Here is a 16,260-nt window from a genome sequence, read left to right on the forward strand (position 1 = left end):
TTCACCTAGGAAGTCTTTTGATTCAACTTTTCTGAAAAATTCCTTGAAACACTGATACTTTCTCCTTGATAAGTACCATAAAACATACAAGAAGTCTGACATTACAGAAGTAATTTAAAGATTCTGACAACTGTTCAGTCTTAGGGAATCACTCTGAATAGAAACTTTCATATAACTATATTAGCTGAGGAAATATGTTACAGTCACACTGCTGGACTCAGTGTATCCTTACTACATGACAACGCATCAGAGCCTCTTGGAGTTCCTGTAACAATACAAGAACATACACATCCCATAATGAGGCTATGTATACCATATATCAGAGAATTTTAGAAATGACATTTAAATTTCTTAACAAGTGGTATATATAGCAAGGCATCCACCAATCAGAATCTGTGTTAATCAGAGTCAAAACTGTCTGAAAATAACCAATAAATGAAAGAGAAACACCAATGAACAGTGCTGCACTTGCTATATCTTAATAAATCAAATATAATAATTTAAAATCCTTCAAATGTATAGTAACTCAGTGGAATCTGCAAGTCAATCAGAACAAAGTCTATAAAATTTTAAATAAAGATAACTCACCCCTACAGTTTGCCCAATATACAGAACTGATACTGCAGTCATAATATGGAAAACAGTATCTTTTGCAAATACGTTCTTCACTGCACCAAATACACTGTATTCGGAAAGAAAAAAAAAGCACTGTCAAGTTTAATAACCACAATAACATTAATTTTGTTAGTTCAATAAATATTCAATATGTACCATTGATCATCACCATTGATTATCATTATTATTCACAGTAAATGTCATTGGCAACCTACTCATGTTCTCCTTACCTCACCTTGGTACCAAAACCTCGGTTGTGGTTAAGAGATGGCTGCCAGTGACTCACAACATCCCCCTTTTGGTTGACAGCTCTTGGTGGATGAGGACCACCTTGCCCTCGAAACTACCATCCCTCCATGGCCTGTCACTGGTCAGCATGATTTTCCCAACAGTGGGCACCCTTTCCTCAAGTCAGGGACAGCGCTATGTGATTATTTTGCACAAAGGTTACCAATAGTTCACAGCAAATATGGGCTTTAGATGAGATCTAAGTCTTCTTTGGTTTTTGTTTCTTATTTTTTCTAAAGCTCTCATTTTCATGGAATTTTGTTAAAGAGAAATCACTCCAAAAAAAATCACATGCAACCAAATCCCTTTCAAACGTCCCATTTAGAGAACTAAACGCAAGCCACTGCTTCACAAAACAGTAACAAGGACCGCATTAGACAGCTTTCTCAATGTCTCTGACACTCTTTCTCATGCCTCTTGTCTGCAATGGAATCTTTTTCTGTCTCAAGCAGCCCTACTTTACCTCCACCCACCTTCTGCTCACTGGTGGCCAGGTAATCATGTGAAAAGTAGGAAAGATGAATTCTAAAATCCCCATTGAAGGAAGCAAAAGGAAGACATAGTGGTAAAAACTATGCCATCATAGGAGGCAAGACTAGAACTACAATAACAAAAACAGAAATAAGGACAGAGTAGTGAAAATGACTGACATAGGACCCACTGTGTGACATGTATAGTTCTATTTGCATATATTATTTTAACATGTTTCTTCCTCATGATGACCTGATGAGCTTGGCACTCTTATGTTCATTAATTAGATAAAAATAATGAGGCCCAGGGTAGTTACAGGTCTTATATAATATTGCTGCACACTTAGTAAACAGGGAGCCTGGACTATAATTTAAGAGCTTAGCTCCATGTTGGTAACCATTAACTGTAAGACTGGTCTTGCCCCCCTCCCAGTCACTTCTTGGTATACACCTGAAACCAGCAGGAGTAACGATATGCCCAGTGTAAGAACCACCCCTTAAACCCTTCCTAAGAATATATCTGCCTGAGTTATATCTCAGGCGAGCTTTTGTTTCATGTTGACCAAGATCAAAGGTTAAGTCATTAGGCAAATCTAAACTAATACTTTTAACAGAATGGGTCCTGTCCTCTTAGTTGGTTGCTTAAAGATTGTTACTGTAATGACAAGACCTAGATTCAAGACCTGTTGCCTAGAGGCTTCTGGTCTTACTTATTAGTTCTCAGAGCATTATAGGATTCAAGTCCATGTCATCTTGAAGGGTTTTAAAGGAAATAAAATGCTGGAATGCACTATAACTAAGCAGAGAGAAGCTCGTGGTTACCTAGGTGCTAAGCCAATTTTCCATTAACCAAGCTCACAGCACAAAAAACATTCACTGTTACACTTCTAATGAGGTCTCAGAGAACACTGGAAAGGGGGCTTCTTCATTAGGCAAAGCTCAGGGCAGCCAGACAGGTGACTAATGGATTGCTCAGCCAGGGAACCTCAACACAACATATGATAGGTGCTTCAAGAACCACTGAACATTCGGAGCTTTTACTATTCTTGTCCTACTTTCTCTTTCTATTGAATAGTAGGCTTTGGGGAGTGTTTTAACTAACTATATAGCTGACTTGGAAGAGCACAGCGCACAAGAAACCATATTCAAACATGACCAAGATTAACACACATCTCTCTGGGCCTCCAGATTTAGAAATGGGGAGAGCAGCTGACAGTAACTTTTGGTAAGTACAATTTTAGTTGAGGATTAGTTGTGCTGTTTTGCCAGTAACCGTTTTGAAAGTATGTGGATAGAGAAAATAGAATATGCATGTTCTGAAAGGGCAGAGGTTAAAATACAGCACACCAAACAGGTTTATTTCTTTATTATTTGCCTGTCCATCTGGTATCCCCATTCTTCTGGTAACCATTCCCTCTGTCCTTTGTGAACTTTTCTCACAACTCTGTGTGGTCCTCAACTGTCAGTCAGCTTTGCCCTGCCCCTGTTCTATTACAAGGATGGTCATCAACCCACACAGTGGCATTCAGGGCAGCACCTCCCTCTGATTCAATAATTTCTCCTGGATTGAACATGAGATTGAATTGGGCCACATGTAACCCTTGTTGGAGTTAGAGACACCAGGGCAGTTGTGCAGGCAGCCAGACTCTATTCCCAAATGAGACTGTGTATTTACTATGGTAAAAATGAAGTCAGTTCAGGGAGGTAGAGTTGGGAGATTAAAGAGCTGAGAGAAATGGGAATAACATCTCTTAAGATTGAGCTGAGCATGAAGCCAATTTTGCAAGTCAAAGAATTCCCCCTTTTGTGAGTTTCCATTAGGTTTCTGTAACCACAAAAAGATTTGATATCTTAACTATTTTAAGTCAAAAGTCCGCAAAGACAAGAACTTCACATTCATTGCCCAGCAGAATGGTATAATTTATGTGACATTCTTAAATTAGCAATGTATAATTTAGGGTAAATTACATGGATTCCTTTTTCTTACATCTAAGAAAGAAGACCCTTATGAGTATGAAGTCTTACCAACTTCAAACAAGGATATGGAAAAGGCTCTGACTTTGTGAATGTGCATGTATTTCCAAATGTAATGCATTTGGAAATACAAGAAATTAGCCTTAGAAATCAAAATAAATTTCTTAAAGCAAAAGAGACTCAGGAGAAAAGACAATAATTTCGTTCAGAAGCAAAGTAAAGGAACTTGAGATTGACAGCCTTGTACTTCATAAGGGAGATCAAACTCCAAGAGAAAGACCATGCCGAGAACAGGTAAGATGTTGGACAACAGTTGCAATGGAAAATAATTCATGTTAATAGACTTCTCTTCCTTCCTCTTCTTTCTCTTTCTCCTTCCCTTCTTTCTCTTTTCTCCTTCTCCTTCTCTCTATCCTTATATCTTTCCTTCTCTCAATCTTCTTTTTAGCTTAGGAACTTTTGACAGGTGACACATTTACTGACATACCCAGATTTGGACCCACCACCCTGTCTACCTTACGCTATGCCATACCCTACCACACACATACACACAAACACACACACACTCACGTGCAAGCGCACTCACACACACACATACCTTTTCTGGAAAACATCAAAATAGGAGTCTTTTTAAGAAATGTTATGTCAATTACAGATGCATTATACAAGCATGTGGTAATAATCATTTTATGTGAACAATTCAATAAATAAGCTAGGCTTTTGGAGGCTTACAATTCCAACCTTGACCAACAATCAATGAGTGACAGATTATAAAACCTAGAATCTACTGTGATTTATATTTTAAATCAATTACAAAATGTAGTCTCATAACTCTTATTAAGCAAAAATAAAAATTACTTATGACAATCTCATCATTGTGACACTATTACTGAGGACTATCACTCAGGATTCAACAGTGATGTACAACAACCGTAAACAACAATGAAAGCCCAGGTAAAAGAGTGCTTAAACCTATTTTGGTTAGCATGATTTTTTAACATTTCTTTCTAATAAAAGATGATATGCCAACAAAAATGCTTTTCACATGGAGTTTTGATAAGTAGTGTGTAAAAGTGTGTGTTATGGCTATAAATAACTTGCTTTCTATAGATTTCTCTTTTGTAAAAACTTCCAAATTTTAGGGAGGGAAAGTTTCAAACAGAATCTAAGGAATATACCCTCATAATTAAAAAAGCATGAGGATATAATTTATCATCCAAACTAGAATATGTGAGGAAATTAAGAGATAGCATAAATATTTTCTCTTGGTCAATGGAGCAGGGGACATAAAGTGTGACTGTACCAGGCATACTACAACTCTCAGTCTATGAATAACTCAAATACTCATTTCTTCATGAATAGCCATGAATAAACCCATGAATCTCTCTGAGAGTATAGGAGGGAGTAGACATTGTCAAAGAAGAGGACAGGGAATCTTTTTCCAAAAGATTACTCCCTAATGCTACATTGATTATATGGAAGTACTCCTTTGTTCATCGCTATGAGGTACTGGGAATATTTTTAAAATTACACTCAAATACACATATCCCCAGAGTTACCCTAATGAGTTATGCCTTGAAACTCATAACCCCAGAGTTACCCTAATGAGTTATGGTTTTAAAGATAAAATTAAAGATAAAATTTGCTATCTTATTTTATTATAGAGTATATAAAATGTAATTGAACCTTCTTCTAATGGCTGGAGAATTAATTCAATAGTTATTGAATGCTAGCCATGTGCCAGGAAACATGTGAAGTCTGAAAGATGCAGAGATGAATAGAATACAGCTCTTCTCTCCAGGGAACCAAGAACAGAAGGAGAGTGAAAATAAAAACAATTTATGTGATATGAGTTGCAATTCAGAAATGTTTGTGGTTAGGTCCAAATGAGAAGTAAGAGGGAAATGGAGGAGATATTCTGCTAAGGGGAAGAGTAAACATGTCTAAGGCTGGGTAAAAGGGACAGCAATTCCATCAATTCAGGGGGTAAAATTTATATTTTTAGCCTCTATTTCTAAATGTAAAATCAGAGAAGAAATTACCTATTGAGAGTGATATAGTGAGATAACACTGGAACTTCAAAGGCAGTGAGAAAATTTTGGAATTGCTGCTGTGGAATATTTTGGGAAATGCTGGCAGCCAAAGGAAAGAAGTAGATAAGACTTGAGCTCAGGTGAGCTCAGAAATTATGAATTTGATGTACTAATGCAAACTTTAATGTCATATGCTTGAGCAGGAATCAGCTAATAATGCATAGCAAGGGAATAGATAAACTGAAGGACCAATCAAACCTGGGGAATGTAGATCCAGCACAGTTTAAAATAAGAGGACAAGGCTATTAACTAATGGTGGTTTTTGTAATCCCCAAGGATATAATGGATCCAGGCCAGGATTATCACTGATAGCTAAATTCACCAAATGCTAGACAACAATCCTTATTTATCTTCTAGTAAAAGTCTCCAATATGACATAGATATGCCAAAAAATTAACTGAATCTGTTGCTCAGGATGCTGCGTCTAATTTTCAGTTTGTAAGAACAGAATAATAGGAAAAAAAGGAACAAGATCAAGCCCCTTAGAGGAATATGGATGTCCTCATCAAAATCCAGACTACAGGAAATATAAGGGGCAAGCAACCCAGTTTCTGTGGCAAGGAAGTTAGCTGTAATAAAAAAAAAAGAGAGGGTAAAGGAAACTTTAGATCAGAATAGAATTAAGCTATGCATCAGCCAAGTGCAGCCTATGAATCTGATGTTTTCCTTTTTTTTTTTTTTTTGGCGGAACTGGGGATTGAACTCAGGCCCTTGCACTTGCCAGACAAGCACTTATTCTACTGAGCCATCTCCCTGGCCCCGAATCTGATGTTTTCAATGTGAAAAAGAAAAAGTAAATTGATTATTTCCTGGATAATTAATATTAAAAAGTTATTGCTAACTCATGATTATGGTAATGGATTTGCAATATTTTAAAGTCAAGTATTTAGTATATAAATATATATTATATAACATACAAATCATATATATATATATTATATATAACATATATTATTTACTTTAATGTAATCCATTTGGGGAGGGAGGCATACATGAAACAAGATTGTTCTTAGAGATATGAAGTTTTATTATTCTGTTTTCTCTTTCTCTCTCTGATAGGATTTTGCTGTGGTGTATGGGCTGGTCTTCCTGTCCTCATCTCAGGCTGTCCTCCTGCCTCTGCCTCCCAAGCAGATTGGACTCCAAGTATGTACCACAGCACAAGCTCCAACTGTTTCTCTGTGTTTGAACATTCCCGTTTAACACTGGAACACTCAGCAATCAAAAAGTGGAGGAATATTCCATTCAAGTGAGCATTCCTATCAGAATTCACAGGAAGGGAGTCTATCAAGGGAGGGCCAATAACCAGAGGAAAAAATGAGGGAGTTAAAGGACTGGAGGACAATCCTACCTTGTTGAGGCCCAGGAGTAGGTACAGTGTGTTAGGCAATGAGAAAGTAGCACCCTACATACAAAGTGCCCCGCCAAACTTTGCCATGGAAGTGATGTCCTAATATATAGGGTGAGGAAGGTAGGACACTGTGGGAAAACTGTGTTTGGGCCATCACCACTCAGAGAAAAACATGGAAGGTTATGGCAGAAACTAGGTGGAGAATTTCATGAACCAGAGCCCAGTTCTCCATTAAAGCTGACAACTGACCAAGAGGAGAAAAGAGGCAGAGAATGGTGGCTCGCTGTACTAAACACCAGTTACATTAAATACCTGTTATGGTTTGTGTCTAGTTGTCCCCCCAAAGCCTCATGCAGTCATAGGATGGCTTCTAGAGTTTGTGATTAACTCATGATCCAATGCTAGGATTATGGGTGTCCGTGCTACACCTGCTGGGGGCAGATAATTTATAGCACAATGTAAGAAGGGGAGAGGGGCTTGCTAGAAGACACAGCTGCTGTACGTCCCTTCTGCTCTTTGCTGTTTTCTGCTTCCATGAATGGATGCCCTCTGCCTTGTGCTACTCTACCTTGGAGCTAGTCAAGTATGGAGTGAAACCTCCTTTAACTGCGAGCTACAAAAACCTTTCCTTACTTAATTTTGGGTATCTGGCATTTTGTCCCAGCAACAAGAGAAAAGTAACTGACACAATATCTTTTCTCATTAGTGATTGTTACCTTCGTCTCTGGTGTTAGTTCACCAACAGCATCAGACTAGAATGGTTTTGGAAAGGTTGCTGCAGAGCTCTCGGTGAAACAAAGTAACAGCATTTCCTTCTTTATTTCTGGTGTGTCTGCTATCTATCAGATCTGGACTGAACAGTGATGAAGTCAGGCATTTTATTCATCAGAACAGGGAGCCCAGCTTTACTGTGGGTAATGAACAGGGTGCCCTTCTTGCGGCCTGTGGGATTAGAAGTGCCCAGGAAATTTTCACTGCATTTCAAAAGGCATCTTTTCTTTTACTTACAACAAATTCTTCCCTATTCTCAGTGTGATTTTCTTTTTCAGGATAAGCATTTTTTAAAAATATGATTTTCTATGAAGAAGATCATGTTTGCAACTCAGTTATTTCCAATGTTTATTCTAGGACATGAAAGAATGATTTGAAATGGAGAGATAGATCTCAATAATTATTATTAGTTATTCTTGTTATAAAGTTTCAGATAAAACAAAGTTTACCACATTTTAGATGGTTACCCTAAATGTGAGTTTATAACATTCCAAAGATAATTTCCACATAAAAAATTAACTTACTTTCTTGTCTTCTGTGCACAATTGACAGTTTTTCTTTTGAGCACATGCTGTAAGAAAAAAAAAGTTAAGTACAAAATGTAAACTCAAAGCCTGTTCATTGTACAACTTGACTTAAAAAGTACACTTTATTCATTCATTTCTACTTCAAGCGTATTCACCCATGCTCAAATATTGTACCCCATCGTTTTCATGTATCTAGACATTCTTCCCATAAACTCTATTTAAATCTGAACTCATTTCCCTTTGGTACTTGGAAGAATATGAAATGGCTTCATTCTAAATCAATTAGCCAGATTGTAAAAAAAAAAAAAAAAAAGCAACCCCAAAAATGAAACAAAACAAAAAAAAGAAAACAACAACAACAACAAAAAACCCAAATTGGCAACATCATGTACATTTAAAACATCATAGTATAAAAACCCTTCAAGGGCTGGCCAGATAGCTCAGGAGACTAAAGCCCCTACTTAGGCAGAGCGCAGGGGCCTCTGGCACTACAAGCCATGCAGGCCCCACCTCCAGAGCCCGCTGAGACTGTGATGGAAACGGGGCATGGTGGCGCACACCTCTAATTCCAACTATGAGCCCAATCTACATAGTGAGACCCTGTACTAAACACATAAAAAAATAAATAAAATTAAAACCCTTGAAATATTTATTTTATTTATTTTGTAAATAAAGTGATGGAGAGATGGAGGAAGGGAAGGGGTAAAAAAAAAAGATATGTTATGAATATGAACCAACAACTCATGATGAATGCAATCATATGCTACAAACATATTAATAAAAATTAAAAACTTTTTGTAACTTTATTCAGTATGGTTTTTTGAAGAAAATGGTCTGAAATTAGTGTTATAGCTATTCTATGATATAGTGACAATAAGGTCACTGCCTCTTACTAGAGTAAGAGCCTCTTCACAGGCTCTGTGGGAAAGTTTGACATTTTCTATTTTTTTAATCATGTTTTTATATTCTTTTTAAAAAAAATTTTATTGAGAAACAAATAGCAATGAGACAGTTTCAAAACCAATTACTAGCACAGTTTCAATAATTAATACATTACATATTGTTGTCTTAGTGGTTATTGGCACTAAGTGGTTATATGGTACAACATGCAGACACAATTTTTCTATTTTGAATGTAGATCTGATTTGGCTTGGAAAAAGCTTATGGTCCATTTTTCAAATCAAACCCTACTGAGAATTATTTCCTTCTAACCGACAGTATTTTTGAAGTCCCCATGGGAAAACTGAATGGAAGGACAGGCAAGGTAAATGGCAGAGATGCCGGCGTATTATCTGTTAGAATGCCTGACAGAGGAGCGGGAGGACAAACTGCTTGAGTAGACAGCATTCCCTTGCTTGCTCTGTCACAGCCTTTTTGTTAAATGGAATTTTTATTCTGGAATAATTTCAGAGTTACAGAAGCACCATATGAAGAGTACTTGTCTCCAGGGCTACTATCTTATGCTATTACAGTACATTTATCAAAACCAAGAAGCCGACATTAATGCATTGCTTTGAACTGAACTCCAGACTTTATAAAGATTTCACTAGCTTTTACATTGATTTTCTTTCTGCGTTTCAAGATCCCATCCAGAGCATCACATTTCATTTACTCATCATGTCACTTTTGGCTTGTGGCACTTTCTCAGTCCTGGTAATTTTGCGGAGTAATGGACAGATGTTTGTGGCACACCCCTCAGTTTGTACATGCTTGATGCTTTTCACTTGATTAAATTGGAACTACATCGTAACCATCATATTCTCTTCCACCACCACTGTATCCGCCACCTTGGTTTCCATATCCTGGTCCACCATCACCACACCCTTCTCTACTACTGTAACCAGAACCACCACCATAGTTTCCACCATCACCTCCAAATCCATTATATCCACCATCACCTCCTCCATAGCTACCTCTGCAGCCACCTCCTCCACCACCGTAACCTCCTCTTCCACCAAAGTTTCCACCACGGTAACCTCCTCTTCCACCAAAGTTTCCACCACGGCCAAAATTCCCTCCACCACCTCCAAAGTTTCCTCCACGACCCATAAAGTTGCCAGATCCACCTCCATGACCTCTTTGTGATCTAGCAGACTGCATCTCTTGTTTAGAAAGGGCCTTTTTTGCTTTACAATTATGCCCATTAATAGCGTGGTATTTCTGAGCAAAAATTTTATCAATTGTGTCGTGATCATCAAAAGTTACAAAAGCAAATCCTCTTTTTTCCACTCTCCTTGTCTTCCATAACTTCTATGGTTTCAATCTTGCCATATTTTTCAAAGTAGTTTCTCAAATTATATTCTTCTGTATCTTCTTTAATACCACCAACAGAATCAAGGAGGAAATTTTGATGGTGGTAACTATGGTGGTGGTAGGAACTACAATGATTTGGGAAATTATAGTAGATAACCACAGTCAAATTACGGACCCATGAAGGGGAGCAGTTTTGGGGGAAGAAGCTCTGGCACTTTCTATGGTGGTAGTTATGGAGCTGGTGGTGGAAATGATGGATATGGTATCAGAAGGTTTTACAAAAACAACAGAAAAGGGCTATGGTTCTTAGCAGGAGAGAGAGTGAGGGGTTGTCAGGAAAGCTGCAGGTTACTTTGAGACAGTCGTCCCAAATGCATGTAAAAATCTGCCACAGAAGGAATGATGATCCACAGTCAGAAAAGTTACTGCAGCTTAAACAGGAAGCCCTTCTCCTTCAGGACTGTCATAGCCACAGTTTGCAAAAGTGCAGCTGTTGATTAATGCAATATAGTGTCAATTAGAGGTCTTTTCTCTGTTGTAGCTTTGTCTTTTTCTTTCTTTTCATTACATCAGGTATACTGCCCTGTAAATTGTGGTAGTGCAGGGGCCTGGGAGATGGCTCAGCAGAATAAGCGCTTCCCTGGCAAGCGCAAGGGTCTGAGTTCAATCCCCGGTTCCTCAAAAAAAAAAAAAAATAATAATAATAATAATAATAAATAAATAAATAAATAAATTGTGGTAGTGGTACCAGGAATTAAAAAAAAATTAAGGAATTTTTAACTTTTAAAAAGATAAAAAATAAATAAGGATTTTTTTTTTTTTCTCCGAATGTCTTCAGGGCAGGTTTGGCTGGCTTGAGTTGTGGGGATGGAACCACAGCAACCTGAGCCTGACTGCTTTGTTGAAGCAGCCACTTAAAGAGCTGAGCTAAGGGGCAGGCCCCCCAAAAATAAATAAATGAACTGGAACTACAGGTTTTGGCAAAAAGCCTCTAAGGAGTCAGGTTCCTTCCTCAGCATAGGTCAGTGAATGGACTGCACTGGTTCCATGCCAGAGGCTTCCATTGGCATTTGTGTGACTAACTAGCAATCTCCTTGATAGTCATTATGGTCTCCCTCGGAAAACCAGCGAGGAGCAGCTGAGCTCTGTGCTGCATGTACCTTCTGGTTCTTTCTTCTATGCTCTTCCTGAAGGGGTCATAGCAATTTCTGTGGTGCTTTCAGGCACCAGATTCTTCTCACCGCAGGACTGGTGTTTGTATATATTCTGTCTAGTTACTGCCTTCCTTTTGCTTACATTTTTCATGATTTCTGCAGCATCACTGGCTTGTACTTCTCTCTGGCCATTCTATCAGTTTCCTATCAATATTGAAACGTCCTTGGCTTTCTCTTCTCCCAGGAAGGGTCACCATTTCAAACATCCAGAGATGCCTGGCATCAAAATATATTACACTGCATATAACATGAAACCTTTTTATTGGTATTGCAATGAATAATCGTTAAATGTTAATAGGTTAAGTTAAGTGAAGTTATCTAGAAGGGAATTTTTTAAAGAACAGCTACAAAAAAACCCCCAACAAATCACAAGATTCTACATATTGAAAATCTCTATCCTACAGCCTTATGGTTTATTTACTTGATTTGCTGATTTATGATGCAGGCACATGAAGTGAATTCATGTAGTTTTGAATTTTTCAAATGCTTTTTTTAAATTTCTATCAGTTTTTTGCTTTATTTCAAAGCTTTTCTGTTATGTTTATATACGTTTTCTTGATGTATTGCCTATGTTAAAACTGAATGTCATTTATACTTCTAAATTATTTTGAAACTTGAATTTAGTTTCATCTAATATTAACACCATTATACTTGGTTTCTTCTTTAGCAGTATTTGTAAGTTATCTTATATTATTAATTTATTCTGTTCCTTTAGTTCTCCTAGTGGTTTCAAACTTGCAGACTCTTTCTAGAGGTGAGCTGTGGCTTTGAATTTTTAAGACATTTTATTGCATCTTCCTATCATACTTATGATCCACATCCATTGCTGGCTCGGGCAACTGTGCCTGCTACCTCTGCTGCCTGTCTCTGGAGACAGTTGAGAATGTGGAGGGGGATCAGGGCCCCAAGATTGCCACTATGACAGTTGCTCCCAACTCCCTCCTGCTCTTCATGTTCAGGGCTGCTGAGCTTGAACAAACTGCAGAAGCACCACTGCCTTTGAAGGTAGCTCTTTCCTCTCTGTGCTTGTCTCCCTCACTTCAATCGCAATTCCTCTCTGAGATTTTTTTTTTTTTTTTTTTTCAGAACTGGGGCTTGAACTCAGGCCCTTGCACTTGCCAGGGAAGCACTTACTCCACTGAGCCATCTCCCTGGCCCTTTCTGAGATTCTTGAAATTTTATGGCCCTGCCTGTATTTTTCAGCTTTGTCATTTGAGGAAGATACCATTCTCATTTTACTGACAGAGCAACCGTGACCCACTAGGTGTGCACCTAGTAAACGGCAGAACTGGGAGATGAGTCCAGACAGTCTGAGCCGCTGCCCTTTCATCTCTGAGTTCATCTGACTCTCCATGACATAGGGACAATCAGAAAGGCAGGGAAAGAATTCAGTAGAACAAAATCAGTACTTCTCATAGCACTACTCAAATCCAGTAGACCAAGGGGAGCATTAAAGAACAGCTAGAATTTGATGTACAAGATATAATCAAGAAATAATGCAAGCTTAAATTAAAAAAAAAATTATTGCAGGAAGGGCTGGTGAGATGGCTCAGCAGACTAAGCACCTGCTTAGGCAAGAACAGGGATCGGCTGTCAATGTCTGGCACTACATGCCATGATGGCCCGGCCCCCAGGTGTGTTGAGCTAGCAACCGAGACTGGGCGTGGTGGTGCACACCTGTAATTCCAGCTCTGGGGAGGCTGAAAACAGGAGGATCACTACAAGTCTGAGCTGCGTAGTGAGACCCTGTACCAAATACATTAAAAAAAAAATTACGACACATTTGCATTAATACACCTACAAACACACATGCGCACAGTTATCCCAACATTCTCAACACTTTTTGTTTGTTTGTTCGTTTTTGGCAGTCCCTTGCGCTTGCCAAACAAGCACTTATTCTACTGAGTTATCTCCCTGGCCCCTCTCATTACTTTCTAAAGCAGCTCTGTAAGTCTTCTTCTGTGACTTTTATCATGACCTGCTTTTCTGCTGGATGGCACTAGACATCAACATTCACTGTAATATATATATATGGCTTGGACTAGTGATCCTCCTGTCTTAGCCTCCCTAGTACTGGGATTATAAGCGTGCGCCACCACATATGGTTCTGGGGCCTACATGGTGCACTCGAGGTTCTGCAGCACTGGGGATCGAACTCTTGATCTTGCACTTGCCAGGCAGGCATTTATGCCATGTAGCTATCTCCCTAGCCCCATTCACTGTAATTTTTATTACACGTTACAAAGATATGCAAAAGGACTTCCAAAATTGTCTCTGAAAACAGTGAGAAAAATCAGTAATTGTATTTGAAGCAAGGGTGAATATTTTGATTAATGGCAGTATGTCTTGCTGCAATAAATGTAAAATTTAAATATTCACCACCTCTGTTCATCACACCTTGTAAGTCTCTCAATATAATAATTCAGTTTTATGTCACAGCTCAGTGTAACTCCAAATCCCTCATTTTTCTTAGCAGCAGAAAAACTTAGAACCAGAAAATTTCAAATTTAGTCAATAAAATCCATCACCCTTTGAGTAAATATTTAGTTAAACTCAGGGCTTGGTGGGCAATTCTTTACCAAGTACTATTTTTTAGAGCACAACCAGAGATGTAAGTGAAATTTTCCATGAAGGCTTAGGATGCCTTTGTATGCCTAAGAAGCCAGGTCTTTGTGCGATGGGAATGTTAAATGCAACCTGTCTGAGGAGAAAGCCTGTCTGAGACCAGGAAGCCAACAGTCAACGTGCTAATGGCAAGATGAACCTGCTTCTCAGGCAAAGGTAAGTGTTTGCCCAGGAATATGGATCAGAACTGGTCAGCGCTAGGCATGAATTAGCTGAAACCAGGAACTTTGATCTTTGGAGACCAAAAAGTTATTTATAACTTTTCATCTGTTTCATATGTTTATTTACTTTTCTTTTTGTCTTCAGCATTCTAGTAAAATATTTTGAAAAACAATTTTGTATGTCTTCATCTCGCTAGGGAATCTGGGAATGGTAGGTATGTTTCTATGCTTGGCCTGTATTTGAAGTATTGTTTACAAGGAGAAGGGGCCAGAATTTCACTGGGACACAGTTTCTCTTGAAGTACGTATGGGAGTGATCAGGAGATTAAAACAAAAAGGAGATGTATGGGGCAAATGAGATCAAAGGAAACAAGTTAGCGTCTGCTTCCGCCCAGCCCCCTCCATTCAAATGGGATTCTAATTTCAGTGCAAAGCTGAGAGCTGCTGTGTTCAGGTTTAGCTGGAAGCCTGGTTTGCTTACACATACTAACATTGTTGTACACTTTATATTCTGGAAATGCACAGAAATAATTAGTCTTCCTAAAAATGGCATTCTTGGCCTTATAGCATATTTTCAGAGTAATTCAAATTCTATTTTATGTATGCAGCTCCATTTTAAGATATTAAAAAACCTTATTTCCAGGTTAATGAATTCAACTCAGCATAGATTTGCCTCAAAAATTTTTTAGCTGGGGAGGAAAACTAAAGGAACCCTCCACACTGAAGTAGTGTTTAAGAAAAACTCAAACTAGCTGGGCATGGTGGCACACACCTATAACCCAACCCTGGGAGGCTATGAAGAAAGAGGATCACAAATTCAAGCTCAGCTTGTGCAATTTGACAATTTATCCAGGCCCTGTCCAAAAATTAAAACAAAGAGGGCTGGGGATATAATTCAGTGCAAAGGCCAGGCTCAGCCTAGGTACTGTAAACAAAAAGGAACGAAAATCCCATTGAGCAATTTCTTAGCTGAGACCTAAACACTAAGAAAAAGCTGTATGGCTAGTGAGTGGGATTAGATTAGAACAAAACCCAGTCTCATCCACACCATGAAGTGTATTGGCTATAGGTCACAAACACAAAACTCACGCTTTTCTCAAATTGATCCTGGTTTTATCCCCCTTTTATGTTTCAGATAAAGGAAACCAATTTGATTTCCACTTAACATTGGCTTTCCCCAAAATATCTAAAGCCTTTAAAGATGCCTTCCTCCAAAACCAAGCAGCAACTTTTGAGGCAGCAATTTCAGTGAGCCAGGATGGCATTGCTAAAAGATAAGACATAGTGGAGCCTGACAAGCACTTGCCTCTGGGCTCGGGAACACTCACCCTCCTCAATCTCCCTTTTACTTTTCTGCTTGTTCCTCTGACTTAAGATGTGGGAAAACCCATTGTCTGAGAAGTTGATAAGCAGTTGGATGAGAAACAAGGAGAGGAAAACCGGCAGGAAGAGCTGGCTCCATGTTCTCGGCCAGCACATGGCCTCTCAGCCCGGCAAGTGTGGAAGTCCCTGGTACTGATTGGACAAGTGGCCCCTCCTCAGGGACTGTGACCCATCACAGCCCTGGGCCCTGAGGCTGGCCCTTCTGAGCCCTGGACCCCAGCATAATTAACAGAACTTTAGAACCCCTAAAGTTCCAGCAAGTGTGTGGAACGTTGGTAATGTAATCCTGGTCCCCCTGGGGACAGGCTTCCTGGACCCAAATAGCTCCATGTTTTCTTTGTCCACTGAGCTAGATCAAGGCTTCTCTTCAAAGCCCACATCTCTTTTCATGATATTCTGTTTTTCTACTTTTAACCAGGGATCAAACACAGGATCTTACACTTGCCAGGCAGGTGCTTATGCTGCTGGGCTATCTCCCCAGCCCTATTCTGTTGTTTTTGAGGAAGGGCTACATTCTAATTTCTACTCTTGCACA

General features: G+C 38.9%; 1 protein-coding gene across 1 annotated transcript in view; it reads right to left on the reverse strand.

Moving 5' to 3' along the window:
- Window positions 1-15,926, reverse strand: part of LOC111814224 — a 69,821-nt gene extending 53,895 nt beyond the window's left edge. Inside the window, exons 1-2 of the mRNA XM_023707122.1 lie at window positions 15,671-15,926; window positions 8,087-8,133 (exon numbers count right to left, since the gene is read on the reverse strand). Of these exons, the coding sequence (XP_023562890.1) occupies window positions 8,087-8,133; window positions 15,671-15,821 (198 nt within the window). The 5' untranslated portion in view covers window positions 15,822-15,926. The remainder of the gene's footprint in view (window positions 1-8,086; window positions 8,134-15,670) is intronic.
- Between the last annotated feature and the right edge of the window lie 334 nt (window positions 15,927-16,260).

Source organism: Octodon degus, unplaced genomic scaffold (genome assembly GCF_000260255.1).
Source record: "Octodon degus isolate 3935 unplaced genomic scaffold, OctDeg1.0 scaffold00281, whole genome shotgun sequence".
Classification (NCBI taxonomy): Eukaryota; Metazoa; Chordata; class Mammalia; order Rodentia; family Octodontidae; genus Octodon; species Octodon degus.